At 42.6% G+C, this 18,999-nt stretch overlaps 1 protein-coding gene across 2 annotated transcripts in view; it reads right to left on the bottom strand.

Annotated features, from left to right (window-relative positions):
* Nucleotides 1-18,999, bottom strand: part of LOC144772340 (uncharacterized) — a 552,285-nt gene that overhangs the window by 177,679 nt on the left and 355,607 nt on the right. For both annotated transcript variants that reach the window (XM_078656588.1, XM_078656589.1), the window contains 2 exons: nucleotides 16,875-16,988; nucleotides 14,691-14,783 (listed from right to left, as the gene is read on the bottom strand). In XM_078656588.1, coding sequence (XP_078512714.1) covers nucleotides 14,691-14,783; nucleotides 16,875-16,988 — 207 coding nt within the window. The remainder of the gene's footprint in view (nucleotides 1-14,690; nucleotides 14,784-16,874; nucleotides 16,989-18,999) is intronic.

An 18,999-nucleotide genomic window follows, 5' to 3' on the forward strand; every position in this document is an offset into this window, starting at 1 on the left:
ACGCTGGCTCTGCAGATCTCACGGACCAGGAGGCGTTGTCGGCGACCAGGATGGAGAGGCGAGCTGTCCCACGATGGATGAAGCTGTCGGCGTTGAAGTCACCCAGGATTGGGCAACAAGCCTTGGCTAATTCAAGCCCACGCGGTGGACTCAAAATGGCGTCTTGAGTGGACCAGGAGGGTCCGGGGTGCTCCTCTTCTGGAAGGGAGCAAGGGCCAGTCTGGAGCAACCAGACCAGCAGCAGAAATGTCGTCGGGCGTCGTCAGGAAGGCCACAAGCCAGCGGGCTAGTAGCCAAACAACGCGGTGAGCAGCAAAAAGCAGAAGGGCCCCACGCAGATCGTGGAGATGCTGGGGGGCTGCACTTCGGTGCTGGAGCTGCTCAGAGTCGGGGCTTCTCGGACCCCAAAGCACTCACCAGGAATTTACTCGGCGGGCTTGCTGGAAAGAAGTCGTGCAGTCTTGCAGATGACCGGTCCCTTGAGGTCTCGTCGCACCCACGGTTCTCAGCTGGGCTGTAGAGGTGGGTAGAGGTCAGAGGTGCCAGGGAAGCCGGTTCTCGTCGAGCTGGGCAGTCGGATTCCGGAGGAAGGACTTGCAGCAGACCGCAGTGTTCTTAGATGGTGCCTGCGGATGCAGGGTGACTACTCCTTAGTCACAAGGGAGAAATCTTAGGAAGAAGTCTTGAGTTCCTTTCGCAGAAAGTAGTTTCAGGATTCAAAGATGATCTGATTTGGAAGGGGGCCAGTTCCTACCTTTATCCTGTAAAAGGGGGCTGGCACGCGACTAAGTCCTGCCCTAGGGGTGGGACTAGGAGGGGGGTGGTTACACCCACTTCCTTGGCGGGCTTTTCCCCAGCACAGGGTCTGGAGTGACCCTGGAACTGGTTCCAACCAGCCTATGCACAGTGAGCACCGGGGTGCCACGTGCAGTCACCTTCCTCTAAAGCCCTGCCTACCTACAATACACAAAACCCTGTCTGGGATGGTGCTGGCACCGCCCCTGGCAGGAAACCCTTTGTCCTTATCTCCTGCTCTGGGAGGACTCCCAGCAGCAGGAGGGCAGACTTGTGTCTCGGTGGCAGCATCCATTTTGTGGATGCTAAGGCTCTGTCTGACTTTTAACCGGGTTATAGGTTACATGCATGTCGTGTCCCTCTAGAAGGGTGGAATGCTAACCCCGTCGCCAGAATTGGCGAGGGGTTAGTATTCCAATTCGTATGACACCTTACTCGACATGTTTTGATAAAGCGATACCAGAGTTGGCATTTAACCGCGAGGATTATAATGCACTTAAGAGTATATGGTATGCGATATCATGGAAACGGCTAAGGGAGGGGTCCCGAAAGCCGCAGACAGGCTCAGCTCATGCCAGAGCACCATCTCACACGATTCCAAGCACTCTGCCTTCAGGATTGTTAAGGCCTGCCATAGGAGTGACTGATAGGAGATCTGTGTGTCCATTTTAGGGTTAGATATAGGTATACTATATCTAAAGCAAAGGGTGAGTACACCACCTTGCCCCAGCTGTCGTGCAGCCAGTTGTGTCAGTTTTAGTTAGTCAATCCAGGGGTGGCATAATACATGCTTCAGCCCCTGGGAGACTTCTGGGTGCACCTCAGCCCTGGGTACAGGGACTTGGAGAGGGCCCAGTGCCAATTCAGTACCTGAGTACAATTTGGATAGAGAGAACAGCTAGGCTGTGGGTCTGATTAGCAGGCCCACAGCCAGGAAGTCGTAAACCAGTGCAGCAAAAAGCAAAAATCTGGGTGATCATAGGATTGCAGACCCTACTCTCCTACACTTTCCTTGTGACAGATTGCCTTCCACGCTCCACCAAGACAGATCCGCTGCAGTTTCTCTCGAGATACTCACTGACTCCCTGAGATCTCCGTTGTGCTGATACCACTGCCTGCGGAGGCACCACTGGAGTGCCCTCATGTGCCAGCGTGCATGGTTGACCAACAGAAAGCAAGAAGCCATCAGACCGAGCAGGCAAAGGACCTTCAGGACTGGAACGACCGCTCCATTGAAAAATAAAGGAATCATTTCCTGTATGTCGCGAATCCTTTGAGGAGGAGGGAATGCACGACACACAGTAGTGTCCAGTACCGCACCTATGAACAGGTTGCGCTGGGAGGGCACCAGGTGAGATTTGGGTACATTTATCGAAAAACCCAACTTGAGCAACAACTGAGTTGTCTCTTGCAAATGACGGAGCACTATCTCTGGAGATTCCGCTTCGATCAGCAATCGTCCAGATACGGGAATACAGGAATCCCCGATCTTCTGAGATGCGCTGCCACCACAGCCATCACCTTGGTGAAGACTCGAGGCGCAGTATTAAGTCCAAACGGAAAGACCGTAAACTGGTAGTGCTGCGATCCAACTGTGAAATGGGGATACTTTCTGTGCGACTTCAGGATTGGGATATGAAAATACGCATCCTGCAAGTCGATCAACACCATCCAGTCTTCTTCCAGCAGCGCTTGAAGAACCTGAGCAAGAGTGAGCATCTTGAACTTCTCCTGCTTCAGATAAAAGTTCAATATCCTGAGATCCAGGATTGGACGGAGCCTGCCATCCTTCTTGGGGATCAGAAAATACCGGGAGTAGCATCCCTGACCCCTCTCCTGCTCCGGAACCACCTCTATCGCACCCTTTCCGAACAGAGCCAGGACTTCTTCCTGCAGAAGCAGCAGATGGTCCTCCAAACAATAACCCTGGCAAGGAAGGTAATTGGGGGGAAACTCCCGAAAAGTAAGAGCATACCCATTCTCCACGAGATTGAGAACCCAAAGATCTGATGTTATCAATTCCCAATCTCGTAGAAAATGGGTAAGCCGCCCCCCCCCCCCCAGGGCCCACATGATCCGGAATGGCGGATCTAGGGCTGCTTTGCTGCGGTGGTAGGGGACTGGGAAGGGGAAGAGGAGGAGGAGGAGGCTTGACGACCTCTAGAACGAGCTCTTTGTCTTCCCCTGTATGACTTGTACAGCGTGTTTTGCTGTTGTTGTGGCTGCTGCTGAGTTGTTTTATAGGAACGAAAGGAAGACCTGACAAATCCTCTGAGGCGCCTTCCAGTAGCACCTCTGGTCTGAAGACCCAAAGATTTTGCCGTGGCCCTGCTGTCCTTGAAACGTTCTAAGGCAGCGTCAGCCTTCTTGCCAAACAATCCTGAACCATCAAATGGCAAGTCCATAAGCGCAGACTGTACATCAACAGAGAACTCCGATGATTTTAGCCATGCAGCTCTTCTAGTGGCCACCGAAGAGCCCATGACTCTCGCCACCGAATCAGCCTTGTCCAGCCCACTCTGAATCACTTGCCTCGCAGCAGCTTGAGTGTCTGAAATTACCTCCTGAAAGTCCTTTCTATCCACCTCAGGAATTTAGCACCAACTGCTTCACGGAATCCATTAAGGCATGGATGTACCGCCCCATCAGACAAGTAGCGTTTGTAGACTTTAATGCCATACTAACTGAGACGACGACCTTCTTGGCAGCTTGATCTTGCTTCCTGGATTCTTTTTCCCCAGGAACCTGCGGAAAAGCACCCGCAGACTTCTTAGAATAGGCAGCCTGCACAACAAGGCTCTCAGGCAGAGGGTGAGTTGATAAAAAGTCCGGGTCACCAGGTGCAACCCTGTACCTCCTCGCAACAGCCCTTGAAACCGCAGGAGCTGTCAAAGGCTTCTTCCAAACTTCATAGATGGGTTCAGCTAATGCATCATTAAATGGCAGCATCAGCTCAATAACTGAAGAAGGCGAGTGAAGGACTTCAGTAAGAATATCAGATTTGTACTCAGCAGTGGGCAGAGTAATGTTCAACAAGCCTGCCGCCTTTTTAATCACAAGCAAAAACAACAATTGATGGACAGAATGCAGAATAATGTCATACATTCACCCCAGTACAGAGATCTGGGCCTAAATCCATCGTTGTTTTGCACTCCACACCACCCCAGGTCAGACATGGCCATATGCAAATCAGCCTTGACCCTGTGCCTCATGGGAACAGTCCAGCCCGAACTGCCAAGCCATGTCTTTCCTGGACCGGAGTCAAGCATCCAAGGACCGGTTTCTGGCTATCAGCCGTCATCAGCCTAGATCAACGTGATATGGCACCACATTGTTGGAAGGCACATCTGACACAGAAGCCAAATCCCACTCAGGAGAAAGTTCAAGTCCACTGGCCTCTCTTAGGTCATCAAAAAGATCATCAGAATCCTGTAACTCTCCTTCCTCCACGTCAGCATACTGATACTGTTCTTCCTCCAGTAGTCTCTGGGCTTCACGCCGTGACCTCATTTTCAGAAACGAAGTAGACTGATCTGGAACCGAATCCGCCGTGGTCGGAGCCAGCGTCGAACCGGAAGTCGGGCGAGGAATTTTCACCCGAGGTTGAACAGGATCCTGCAACGAAGGCATGGGCACCGGCGTCGATTGAACCGGCGTAGATGGAGTCGGCGGCGAAGGCCTCGGCGGCGCCGGAACACGCCACTGTGGTGCTAGACCCGGCATGAAAGGCATGAAGGGCGCAGGAGCATAAGCCTGGGGAACACCCAAGTTATATGCCATAGGACCCGTGGGACCAACATGTGCTCCAGAGGGGTACATTGCCCTGGAGTAAACCCCAAACATATCATTCAGGACCTGGGATGGATCCTGGCGTGGAGCCGGAAAGGCTGGATACGGGCCCCCAGGTTGCTCACGAGGAGGCGGAGTCGTCACAACGTCGATCTCCTCAGGCTGCGGTACTGGGGTAGACGAACCCGCAGGCACCGGAACCTCTACTTCACCAACCTCCTCAACCTCACCTTCATCCTCCTGACCAGAAGGATTAGATGGATCCGGAGAAGGGTTTGCCTGCTACTTCGGAGATCCTGGCGAATTATTATTATTATTATTATTATTATTAAGCGTTCTTATATAGCGCTCGATTACACGTAGGCATCTCGGCGCTTGCCTTGGGAACCCGTCCTGGCTTTTCCCTGTACTGGGCATCCCCAAGGTGAAAGCCAGGCATCCCGCCGCGGGGGGGCTGTAGTGAAGATTAAGCAAGCTAATGCCCAGAGCTGCAGAGTGTGAACCCGTGACTCGAGTAGGCACCGAAACGAGAATTATCGAGTCCGTGGATATTTGGGCTCAAGACCCTGCCACGTCGGGAATTGAACCCTGGTCCCGGGTCTGACCTCTGCTTCAGGGTCTGCCTCCTCTAACCAGTGAGCCACACTTCTCCATTTAGCACTCGAAGCCTCACCATCAGAGTCCTGCACCTCCAACGCCGAAGCCTCCACTTCCTTAGGAAGAAGCCTCACTTGTGACTTCGGCCTCGAACTCTAGTCCTTCACTGAGTGATGACGTGACTCATGGCTCCTCCTCTTATGCTTCTTCCTCGAGGACCTTGAAGCATGGGCTGATGACTACTACGAACGTGACCTCGATCGAGACCTCGACCGCCGAGACCGAGACTTCGAAGTCTTCTTATCTTTTTCATTCTTTAGCTTCGCCACACGGAGCTTCGTCTCCCTCTCTTAGGAGTCATCTTCTTGCAAGATGGGCAATCCTCTACATCATGGTCGGAGCTCAGGCACCAGACGCAGCATTCATGCGGGTCAGTTATAGACATAGTCTTGCCACATTCTCCGCAAGCCTTAAAACCAGTCTTCTTCGAAGTCATCTCGATAGAAGACAAAGATACAGTGAAAATAACACAGAGTAACAAGGTTACTATAAAGCTACTGCAAAATCCCAGAAACACCGTTAGCGTAGACGACGCGGAAAAAAGGGAACTGATGTCATCACGCCGGCGTGGGCCTAATATGGTGTCGGTGACGTCAGCGGAGTCGCGCGCTATGCCGTGCCTCTGTGACGTCGTTCCACGTCGGCGCAAAGCTACAAAAAGAATTTCCGAATGCTGCTGTCACAGGGGGATATTCACAAGGTGAGGAATCCACTGGCAGATGTATCTATCAGAATTCAAAACTACAATAATTTGGAAATGCTTAGAGTGCAATTTCTTTCCTTCAACAAGGAATTGTTCCACCCCTGCCAAGGTTAGCGCCAAGAGACCTGCAGGTGAACGTACACTTTAGAAATTCTCAATTAACGTAACATAACATTGTAGGACTAAATTCCAAATCTCCAGGTGGACTGAATATAGACCTCTATACACACCTATAGTCTACATATGTCTCTCAGAACATTAGTATGGCACAGTTAGTATTTGTAGTAGCATGGGTGATGGGTTAACTCAATACACACACGATTTGGGTAAGCATGAACAGCTGATCATGCAGTAGTATTGTAATAGACTGTAATTTAACCTCTGCAATGTAGTAATAAATGTGTGAAAGCAGGTTTATTCCTATTGTTGTTCTAAATAACAAGAATTATAGGATCAGATATTGTCACTGCCATGCCATTTCTACCAATTTCTAAATCCTTTCCCTATGAGGGTGTTGATATTACCATAATCTCTAGACAGCTCTCTAAGCTCTTACCAATGTCTCTCACATTCAGGGATTTTAATCTGTGATGGATCACTCAATTTTGATAATTTTTCAGGCCCAGATTTCATATAGATCCGTTAATCCAGACAGCTGCTTTTTTTTTTATTTATTTTTTTAAAGATAACGGTCACCTCAATTCACCCCTTTGCGATATGGAACATCTGGAATTAAATTAAAGGCATGCCATCGAAGCACTTCGCCATTCCTTAGCACCCATCTGCCCAACAACCTCCTTCCAATTACTTCTAAGTTTCTGGAATGTGTCTTGTATATTCTAGATATCTTCTCTGTGAGCGGTGCTACTATGATCTTTTGATCAAGAGGACTACATTCAGGGATGTTCTCTGCGTCAGTCAGGGATGGGAGCAGGGCGAGTTGTAAGGAGTGACAGAAATTAGTCCACAGTAATACAAACTACTCCTGTAAGGTTACTGATGTTTTAATTCTCAGTTGCCACATTTCCCAGCAGTGTAATTCAAAGGGAGTCCCATTCTGTAAATTCCTCAAGGCTTATCAACCCAGTAGCATCAATGCCACCCATAAGGGATTGTTTTGCAAAATAGAACCTCTCATTTGCAGGCCCACTATAGGGTTGAGCAGTTGTGCCCCCAACAAAACTATTCACTTGGAGGTCGACCCAAGGTAATTTATTTCAAAGTCTGGGAGTATACCATGTAGCCATTGGCCCCTGCGGTAGCCCATGAAGAAGGTCTGGCTAGAAGGATGATGTATCAAGGGAATACGAGGAGATCACTTAAAAATGACTTCAAATAAAGGGTATTTCTGATCTGTGTAATCAATATAATCTGCTTAAGGTGCTGACTTCACATTGGTAAACAAAGTTTACTCTGTCCAATAAGAAATCTCTGAAAGGGGATATCACCTTTCTATATCCTAATGCAAATGCAACTGTATTTTTGTAAAACTTTGTAATACAAGTACAAGATGTCAGTTTTTGCTTTAGCAATACAGATATGTAAAGGGAGGAGGTAGGAAGGGAATAAAAATCCATATGTGAAGTTGGGGGTCTGTGCTCTAAGTTGAGTACATCTCCTATTACCAATAATTATTACCAGCCCACCTCAAATGTTCATATGTACTGGTCTTAAACAAAAATGTTTACAGTGTTTATGATTTCGCCAAACAATCGACTTAAAATATCAGTAAAAATATGTTGTCAGGTTAGTGGTACTGTAGCTGAAGCAAGTGATGTTTCTTACACTGCTGTACCGTAGCAGTATTATATTTGTAGCGTTGCATCTATGTTGTTGTTTTGTATCACAATGGGTGTGCCTGTATTTGCTGCAAAGGATAAAGTAGAGGCTGCAAAGTCAGGAGTAAAGCAAGTGTCTCCAACAAGGACACAACACTCAATTCTACAACATGCGGACACTACAGACAATGAACATGGAGGCACAAACAGCGTGCACGGAGCAGCTATCCTTAGATAATCTTAGCAATGTCCATGATCAGCTGATGGCTTAGCCTGGTCCCACAAACACAAGCGAAATATGCTCAGCCTGAACGGTGCAATAAAGACTAACCCCTAAATAAACAAAAATTGGAGGACTGCTACTGTTTTGAGGCTAAAATCTGGAAGAAAGACTCTTGGGCAGAGACGGTCACTCTTGGTCAGTAAGGCGCTATAAACCATATTCTAGATTACCAACTATCGGTCTGTGTCAAATAACGAGCTGGTATGTATCATATTCTTGAATAATAGCATGCCCAGTAGAAACTAGTACAGATCACACAAAGGACGGCAGGCACAACCTACCATCTTTAGGGTGGTATCTCTCACTCGCCTGCACTCCACAAAATGTACAAGCACAGCAACACATATGCAGCAATGCAGCGTATGCAGCCTCTGCCATACACAGGCAATGTGAAAGTCTTTCCCATATAAGCCACACAACAATCCCCACCTTTGTCCCCTGTACACTAGTACTTCTATAAGCCAAAGGCCTCCATTCTTGAGTAGAGGGATAAATGTGGGCAATTACTTCCACCTATAATACAGATAGCTGAGAGTGGGAATTGCCTTTTCAGAGCTATGCAGGGTGGAACGGGGCATAACATACAGGGTTAATGTTTTGTCTACATTTCACCATGTTCCCATCAATTTTAACAAGATAAATTTCATTCAACTTTTCCTGGAGAAATGTGACAAATGTGACAATTACCATGTGCTGCAATTGGTGAGACACCGTTACTACATGGGCATTACTCCGAAGTGCTATTACTACGCATTTTTTAGTCCGCATTTTACTCTACTTCGCATGCTTTTACACAGCATTCTGTTATTTCGCAAATGCTATTACTCCGCATTGTTTTACTTAACAAATTTAGTTCCCGTTTTATTTATTACTATTTTGTAATTTGTAATTTGATTAAATTATGATTTTTTTAATTTTTACAAATAAAATAAAAGTATGTATTTAAAAAATATTTTAAAATAGTGTATAAATGAATTAAAATTATAATTAACTTTAAAAGTATATTATGTATTGACTTGTATTTATTTCCCACGCTTTTATATAGTTCTCCGTGCTAAAATTAGTCCTTTTTTAATGTTAATGATATTAGCAATCCGTGATGCAAATACGTTAAAACGTCATACAGATGAATGAAGGCGAGATGGGAAGAAGCCGGATACCACGCGGAACAGGTAAGAGCAATTTTAAAATGCTGTAAAAAGAACATATTGAAATTAAGAGTATAAGTTTTATTTACATTTTTGAAAATGCAATAGATCTAATTAATTTGTTTAAAAAAAATACGAAACAAAAAAAGAATTAAAATAGGTCTTAAATTTAAAAAAAAGTATAAATTGTAAGTAAATAAAAAAAAAGTATATTTAAAATAGAATTGCATTTTAATTTCCCACGGTTTACTATTGATTGCAATGGTTAACATGGTCCTTTTTCTATTTTAGCGATGCTTGGAAAGAGTGACGTAATTGTGTTTTAACGTTTTACGGAGAATCGAAGGTGAGCGGACCAGGTAGGAACATTTTTAATATTCATTTTAATGTAAAATTTGTAATTAAAGTTTAAAATTGATAGATAAGGTGAATATTGGCTTAGTAAGTTAATAAAAAAATTATAAAAGTAGATTAAAGATAACCTTTTTTGTGGGGGAAAGCAGGAGAATGTTTTACCGTGGATTATGGGCACAAGATTAATAAAAAGATTAAAGGAATAGAATTTAATAATATCAATTTTGTAGATGGATCATATTTTAAGATATTTTGGAAGAAACAATATGCAGATCCTTCTGCTTGCGTTTACATTGGTTTCGAGAAAAAAAGGTTACAAAAATGGATATATAGCAATGTTGTATGGCATCCAAAGACACTTTTGCTCAGTAAGTCTCTCCTTACAGTAAACATAACCATGGTGTTGGGAGTAGCCTGTTTCCTCTTCGTGACTTGATGTATTTTGCAATGTTTCTTTCTGCCATAATCTAAAAAAGATTGAAAAAAAGAAAAAAGCCCATTTTGAGTATTCAAATTCAAGCTCAAAACTGTATTGAAATCTACATTATTAGTTATCTCACGATATCAAATTGTTACACTAATTTTTGATAAGCTAGTTTTGTGATAGTACGTTTAACACGACCACTATCACTTTCCCTTCTGCTGCACCTGCTGGAGTAAGAATAGTAACTTAAACCCTCCCGCTATCCAACACTTTCCCTTCTGTTGCACCTGCTGGAGTTGGAATAGTAATTTAAACCCTCCCGCTATCCAAAACTTTCCCTTCTGTTGCACCTGCTGAAGTTGGAATAGTAATTTAAACCAACACGCTATCCAACACTTTCCCTACTGTTGTACCCGCTTGCGTTGTAATAGTAATTTAAACCCTCACGCTATACAACACTTTCCCTACTGTTGCACCTGATGGATAGCAGAAGACTTTTATTTACTATTCCAACTCCATCAGGTGCAACAGTAGGGAAAGTGTTGTATAGCGTGAGGGTTTAAATTACTATTACAACGCAAGCAGGTGCTACAGTAGGGAATACACCTGCTTGCATTGGAATAGTAATTTAAACCCTCACGCTATACAACACTTTCCGTACTGATGCACCTTCTGGAGTTGGATTAATAATTTAAAGTCTCCCGCAATCCAACACTTTTACTACTGTTGCGCATGTTGGAGTTGGAATAGTAATTTAAAACCCTCAAGCTATCCAACACTTTCCCTAATGTTTCATCTGCTGGAGTTGGAATTGTAAATTAAACCCTCCCGCTATGCAAAACTTTCCCTACTTTTGCACCTGCTGTGATTGGAATAGTAATATAAATAGTCCGGACATACAACGGTTTCCCTATTCATGCTCATTCTTGAGTTTTAATATTCTATTAAACTCTTCTGTTATCCTACAAGAACCGTTATTTTTTATAGTTTTTTTCTTAATTAGAAATTACCGTATGTAATTGAAGTTTTATTTTGCTCAAATGGTATTCCTGTGTTTCTTGTTGTGAAAAGTGGTTTAGTATCTCCTCTGCGTGTCTGTAGAGTAAATTTTACAAATAAACATTCCCTAGGGTATTATGTATTGTTTTTCATTTTCAATATACACTTTGTTATTTTATAAATCTTAGGTAGACAATTTGTAGATTTAATTAAAAACATTGAGTATTTTGCGTTCCAAAATAATATTACATTGTTATATCTTCCAACAACAGCTCACCCTGGGCATATCATACCCTCCTCCACCTTTTCTCTGTCACACCTGAGGAGTTTAATTTTCATGTTTTTTTGAGTTTTATTGAATGATTCTTTTGTCTAGTTTTACACACTTGAACTTTGTTTCTCAGTTATTTATGTAATTCTGTAGAGACAAAAAAATGATCTTTTAAATTGGTTTCGATTGTTTCAGTCAAATCATTATTTTTTATTATATAAATAATCGTTTTGACATTCTGAAAAGTAATTATCTTTGGGTTTTCTAAGAACAACATCCAGGTCCTCCTCCACCTCCAAACATGTTAACCATCTTTTACTTGCATTACACTATGCTTTTACATTTTCTATGTCTGTTACACCTTAGTCTGTTTAAATAAATGTGATTAAATTACAATACCTTCTATGTTCTTTTTTGTGCTTGCTTGGAAACCTCTTGTTTGTTAAATTCTCTTTTTTTAGCTGCATTTTTGCGAATTAATTGAAATGCTAAACAATATTGAAATATTACACATTTATTACGATATTCTCAGATTTAATTACATTTTCAAAATCATACTCTTACTTTATTTGAAAACACCAGCACAGCCCACCTTCATTTCTATACTCTTTAAATCCCTCAGCTTTAAGTTCTAATATCCTACACCCTGTTTGAAAGATGATGCGTCACATTTTACATCATCCAATCACTTAAAAGATTCATGTGACCTACAAACCGCTGCACATTACCTGGTCGATGTTGTAATGATGCCCTTATGACTATTCCATTTAAAAACTTATGTGGTCATATTTATTTTGAAAAATGTGCCTCGTTTCGTGTAATAGACCTTTATAATCCTCCTCTCTAGCTGCTCCTTAAACAATGTCAAACATTCAAAAATTTGAATGATAAGGCTCGATTTGTTTCTCACTTACCTCTAATCTGCCTTCAGAGACTGTCTATTCTCGATCAGAGGCAGTTAGCTAGTTATCTTTTTCCTCCAATTTGTCCTGTAAAATACCAATTTTTTTTATGTTTCAGAACCTTGACATTTAAAAATATGAAACAGGAATATTCTGTGCAATGTGCTAGTTATTCAACACCTCAAATCGGACTCTCGTTTAATATCTTTTTTGACATTTCTCCTCAGGGATACTCTCCGGTCTTGCATTTAGAGATGCTCAAAATTGCACCTTTTTTTATTAAAAGAAATACCCGAGCATTTATTAATAATACCCGAGTACTAAATACATTTAGTAATAAAAAGATTTTTTAACATAAACAGAGTAAAATATTTGTCATCTTTTATCATAAACCGCTTAATTGACTAAACTATCAAATGAATTATCAAAACACTTTCATGAAAAATATTCTTTCTCCTGTGTTATTCGAGTGCTGTTAGTTTAATTTCTTTTAGAGGTACTTACTTTTGACAGAAGATGGCACCGTTTCATAATAAAGTCAATGGTGGTCGCTCTCCTGAAGATCGCGTCCTGACTGTGAATGACAGCAGTCAAGTGAACTCAAAATGGTGGTCAGCTGCTTAATAAGTTTTTGATAAATTATTGATAAATTACAGTGAAATAATTTTTTTTATCTGCTTTTTACTGCGATTTAATAACTGACTAAACTTATATTTTAATTTTTTTAATTCTAATTTGACTTTATCGTAATCATTAAGAATGTCAGCCATTTTGTGATGTGAATGTTAGTGCTTAAACTGTAGAAATTGAGAAAGGACTTTTTCCATTGTATAAACGTGATTTAATTCATGTTCATTTTGTATATCTTTTGAGTACATTATGTTCGTTTAATAGTTAAATTGTAATTTGCATTGAGCGTTTAATGTCGGTTTTAATTTAGTACTTCATTTTTAAATATGTTCATTTTTATTTTTTGGGTGTGTTTATTTTTAGATTTAAAAAAAAATAAACCAAGAGTAAAAATTCACACAAGTGTATTAATTTTGCAACGCATTTTTTAAATTACTTTCCCACCAAAAACCCACATTACTCTGGCATCCTGTTCTTCGGCGAAAGTTACTGTCTATATAATGAATAATTTACAGCTGCGAGTAATAATTTACATACCAATGTATTCATTTTTAAACTTTTTTAAATTACTCCCCCACCCAAAACCCCTATTTCCCTGCAATTCCGCCCCAGAGGGTAAGTTTCTGTAATTTAACTGAATACATTTCTACTACGAGTATTCATTTTCATATCGGTTTTACATTTTTTATACTCCTTTTTAAATTACCCCCCCACCCAAAACCCCTATTTCCCTGCAATCCCATCCCAGGGGGTAACGCAATTTTTAAATTACTTCCCCACCAAAAACCCACATTACCCTGGCATCATGTTCCTCGATGAAAGTTACTGTTTTTATAATTAATAATTTACAGCTGTGAGTAATAATTTACATACCCATGTATTAATTTTTAAACTCCTTTTTAAATTGCTCCCCCACCCAAAACCCCTATTTCCCTGCTGTCCCGTACCAGGAGTTAGGTTACTTTTGAAAAAAATATCTGAAATTTAAAATGTTTGCGAGTAGTGGTATGCGAAGTAATATAATCCGAAGTAAGCGAAGATTGTTAAATTATAAATGTATTTGCGTACTAATGGTATGCGCAGTATAAATATGCAAAGTAATGGTTGTTGCGAAGTAAAAACATTGTACTAAAAGCATGCGAACTAATAGCATGCTAAATAGCGTCATATATTCGCTGTAAATACCTTGTGCAGTAACTGCATACAAATCTGGTTTTGTAGTTGTGCAGTAAACGGTTTGCACACAAATCAGGATTTTCTCTTAAGTCTTTAACGTTAATACAATCTGAGCATGAACAAAAAATAGGGAAATTATGCATGATTTCGAAGACCTTCCTGCATGTGCCACACCAAATACCCACACTCTTCTATACAAGCAAGCCCATAGAGTAGTATGCTACCAGTCGTCAGAGGTGGAAACACTAGATAATGAATCAACAACACAATACTGCCTGGGCTTTCAGGTTATAAGTTTAAGTTCATTTCCCAATGAGAGGGTTGTATGTACTGTGTCTCGAGTACTTATTAGACCTGTGTTTTCATCCACCTCTGTACACTCATTCACAGACAAAAGTTGCTCACATGCAAACCACTTTGTGTGAACTCTCTAAAGTCTGTATTCCATAAGCAGTGTAGGCAGAGTTTCATTAGTTTCTATGAAATATATTGCTTAACTATAACATGCCTGCTCTTATTCCTTCCTAATCAAAATATAAATGTCTTGATCATCCCAAATCCATACATCACTTCTGGTCTACTAGTATAAAACCATTTCTCATATATTCCCATATATTTAGAATTACATTTTTAACAAATTGACATAATCTGGGCTTTGTGCACATTTTCAATTTCTAACCAGAGCAGAGGTTTTATTATGGAGTGAAAAACAGTGAAGAAACTTTCCCGGATGCATAAATTACACATACATGCCGAATCATTGCACCATTCTCAGTCCCACCTGCGTTTACTGTGTCAACCTCTGTCTCTTGCTGAAACAGTGCATTTTCATCTGTAAAACTCTGTGAAGCCACAGAAGCTGCAACTGAATCATCTGAAAGAAAGAAAAAATAATAGGAACAATCCTATGAAATCTCAGCAGAGCGCAGTCTAGCACAGAAGGAGACATTGAATTCACACTGTTCTAAAATATCGTCTGTTAGCAAATTAGGCAAACAAAAATATAATCTGCATCTCCAGCTGCTTGAATCCTATCTGACAACAAGGATTTGAGTTTTTTGTAAAATTATTTAATGATCTCATTTAACCAGACACGTTTGTCTTAGGCCATATTTAGGAGTCTGGCGGTCCACGGACCAACAGACTATCAATAGCGGTCTCCCGACCGCCCTATTACGGCATAGGTGGTCGGGCCACAATGAGACCGCTGCAACCGCCATTCCCTGGCAGTTGTGCAGCGGTCCTGAGGCAGCAATATGCTTGGCTGTACTGTCGTGGACCCGCCAAACATATTACGAGTTTCCTCTTTCATGAAACCCAGGGCGGAGAGGAAACAAAGGGGATCCTACAGGGTCCCCTGGTGTCTCACACCATGTGGATGCACACAGGGGGGGCACAAAAGGTGCCCCCCTTTATGCATGCACCTCAGTACCTGCACGGCATGGACAGCATATGTCAATGCAGTGCAGGTACTTTCTTTGATACCAATTGCGGTGCCTTTTTCATAAGCACTGCCATGGGAACGCCAAAGAACCACCTGCCAGACCAGGAGAAAACTATTATCTGGTGGGCGGTTCCTACAAAGGTTTGGCAATGGGCGAGTGGGGCGGTCTAGCTCTGCCAAACTCATAATAAGGCTCTTAGTCACTAAAACTGCAACCTGCAACTCACACTAATCTTCAGTCTGTCCAACAATGTTATAATAGAGACCGATGGCCGAATGACAAACTGTAATAAATCCAAGACTTCTGCCAGGCATCTTATGACGTAGGAGTAACTTCAAAATGGGACAAGCATGAGGACGGGCAGGAGGATGATCCCAGGTAATACCGGATCTCAGAGTTAATCAGTTTTGAGATTATGCTTCTGAAACTATAGAGCCTTTCCATCACAGGCATCATTTCACGGACAGTCTCCAAGTCACGGCGTGCGTTACCTTCATCAGGAGTCTGGCCTTTCCAAAGGCTTATAGCCACTACTAACCAATGTTGGATGAAATAGTACTAAGCAATCCAGATTAGAGAAGAAAACGACCACATGAGATGCAAAAGACAGACTTTCCAAATGGGGGCCATGAAATAACCCAACATGCTTAGGACTGGTCAAGAAACCATGGAGAAGGCTCATTTAAGTGCTGCGAGTAATTTGAGCTGATATGCAAAAGAGGTAGAAGAGGCAGGACAGTGAACAGAATTGGCTCATTTCTGCGGTAAGAGTCACAAGGCTGCCCAAGTAAACAGAATAAGGCACTGAAAGTCATTAGTGATCGAGGTTCCTTCATAGTACGGATGTGCAGGCACACAACCTTTATCCAGTTCATGTGGTCACAAGTTGAAGCTTTATAAACCTGCTCCCCAGAGCAACCATTCTGAGCCAGATTAGATCAGCAACCAATCCACGACTGGCCGCCCCTTGAATTCAAAACATGTCAAACCTCCTGATGAGAACGGAAATCTGGAATCCCCGCATGGATGACGTAAGCAGGTTCTACATATAATAAGATTCTACACAATATTTAGGGGTGGTTAGGCAGAGGAAGCAGTAGAAAGAGCATTGTGCTTGAGCTGTGACACATGAACAACATCCCCACTTTTTATCAAAACCATGCAAGCACAAACGTAATGCAAACGTCATGCACTCCAGTAGTGCAAAGGCATCACACGCTTAGTAACCAAATAATATGTAAACATGTAATAGAGCATTGCGTTCTGCACCTCCAAGTGAATAAAAGAATCAGGAGCACATCCATTTCTCATGTCAAATCCCATGAATAATCCACTAAAACAGAGAAGACGTGAGGGGAAATGAAAAACTAACAAACCAGATGTGGTTTATTAACCACAAGCAGTGACCAGTCAAAGTGAAGTCCCAGTGAATGAGGAGCCTGCAATAACGAATTCATATAATAAAATACTATCCTAATCTAATGTTAAAGGCGGTTACTTGGGAAGCATCGTTTACTCACCTTGGAGACTAGGGATACTTCTTTTCCTTACCCCCGAATCTTTACGGCCCAAGAAAGATTTCCCCACCTCTTCTTTGATGTGTGATGAAATTAAAGCTGTGAAAGCCTCCAGTCCTGTAAAAAACCAAACCAAAAAAACTAATGATTGTTTGGAAAGATAAAGGACATGAATCCGCAACAGCCTCAGAACAAACAACCAGATGGGAGACACAAACTTGTTATAATGAGGAGATCAATGACTTTACCACGTCAGCAATTAAGAGGAAAAGGGAAATTTAGAACACTTAGTTTGTGTCAGACCTGAAGGAGGAAGGTGACCATTAGATTACTAAAAGCATCCATTATTTCTTTATAGCTCGCCACAACAGGCTATACTGGTCATTAAAAGGCCCGCTCCAGTCCTAACCCAAGGGAGCATGCCTTTAAAGGCCGGTATACCCCACCCATGGTGGGCTATAAAGCAATTAGAACATCCTGCCCCATCTAATGTTCTAATAGACATTAATCTCCCTGCTCCATCAGCCTCCTGCTACCAAGAGCACCCTGATATATGCAAATGCCCTACTCGCAGTGAGCTCTTGGTTCCCCTACTGACAACCTGACACATCCCACTGCCCAGTGGCGCTGTGGTACCTAACAATTATGTAACACCGAACATTCTAACACTCCCTGGCAAGGCTTCCTTGTTGGTGCCCTAATATCAGAAACTTCAAACCAATGGTGGTGTGCAATAGGTCGGCTCTCTGCTCTAGGATTGCGTCCCCCTCCTGACACCAACATAATAGCATACTGCTTTCCAACAACTCCTAGTCACCCGATAGCGTCACCAACACCACCCTCTGTTATGGATCCACAGTCCCCTCTCATCTCCGGCTTCTTCTTGGTCACAGTGGCTTTCTCTTCTCCACTTCTCCAAAAGACCACCAGTCAGGTTGCATGGTGGAGGCCACATTCATTTTAATTGCACCTCAATCCAGAATCCATGACTGCTTGCATACTGTTGGACGGAAATGCCAAGAGTGTACCCTCCGCCGTCATATTACCCGTCATTTTGGGGGACACGCCTGATAAATCCCCTTAGCTCCAAAAGGAAATATATGCAATACACCCGGTTTGTCGAAACTGAGAACTGGCAATGTGTTTCATTCTTCCTTCCAACAAATTATGCTCCTTTAGACAGGAGTCCGGCATTGTGTGTTAGAAACTCTTTTCTGAAGGCGGCATTACGTATGGAGCCCGTACCTGGTCCCAGAAAATAGTAGACACACAGGAATTGTTACAAGACAACATTTTTTTAAAGCATGGTTATTTACGCTTTATTGGCCTACAAAGCATATGTATTAATACAATGATAAGGATTATGAGAAACGTAGCAGCAATTGCAAAGATCACTGTAAACGCAAAAAATGCCTCAAACATATCATCACACATCACTACTCTGTTAGCCTAAACCATATCTATAACCTACCTGATTTAAATAGAATGTGCCGCTCGCAGCAGTCTTTGGATCTTTGCCTGTACTAGCCGCCACTGGGTGAGCTCACAGCGGGACTACGAGGACCAGCAGCCCCGCTATTGCCTTTTAGCTTTAGTAATCCCAGATCGCTTTCGCAGGAAATTCCGCCCTCCCTGACCCTCTGTAATTGCATCACTAATTACTTTGAGCAAAAAATCTTACACATTACCAAAGATTTTCCCCAACCGGTGCTTCTCCCTATGGATGAGTTGACTGGGGAGAATTCCGAGACTGTCTGTCTTAATACGTTCTGTCCCTTTAGCCTAGAAGAGTCCCGCTTGGCCATTTTATCAAGCAGGTCTGGATCCCCTTTTGATCCCTGTCCCCCGATGTTTCTACGAGCCTTAGTGGACGAGGTGAATCCCATCATCACTGCGATCATTAATTCATCACTGTCCTCCGCTGAAATCCCTAGGGAGTGGAAATTGGCAGCCATAAAGCCTCTACAGAAAAAATCATTAGCTGACCCGACAACTCTCTCGAACCTACGTCCCATCTCATTACTCCCAGTATTGTTTAAATTGACGGAAGCCTTTGCAAATAAACAGCTTACTAAGTTCTTAGAGGACAATGATATCCTGCATACTAACCAGACAGGTTTTAGGGCCA

Source organism: Lissotriton helveticus, chromosome 8 (genome assembly GCF_964261635.1).
Source record: "Lissotriton helveticus chromosome 8, aLisHel1.1, whole genome shotgun sequence".
NCBI classification, from domain to species: domain Eukaryota; kingdom Metazoa; phylum Chordata; class Amphibia; order Caudata; family Salamandridae; genus Lissotriton; species Lissotriton helveticus.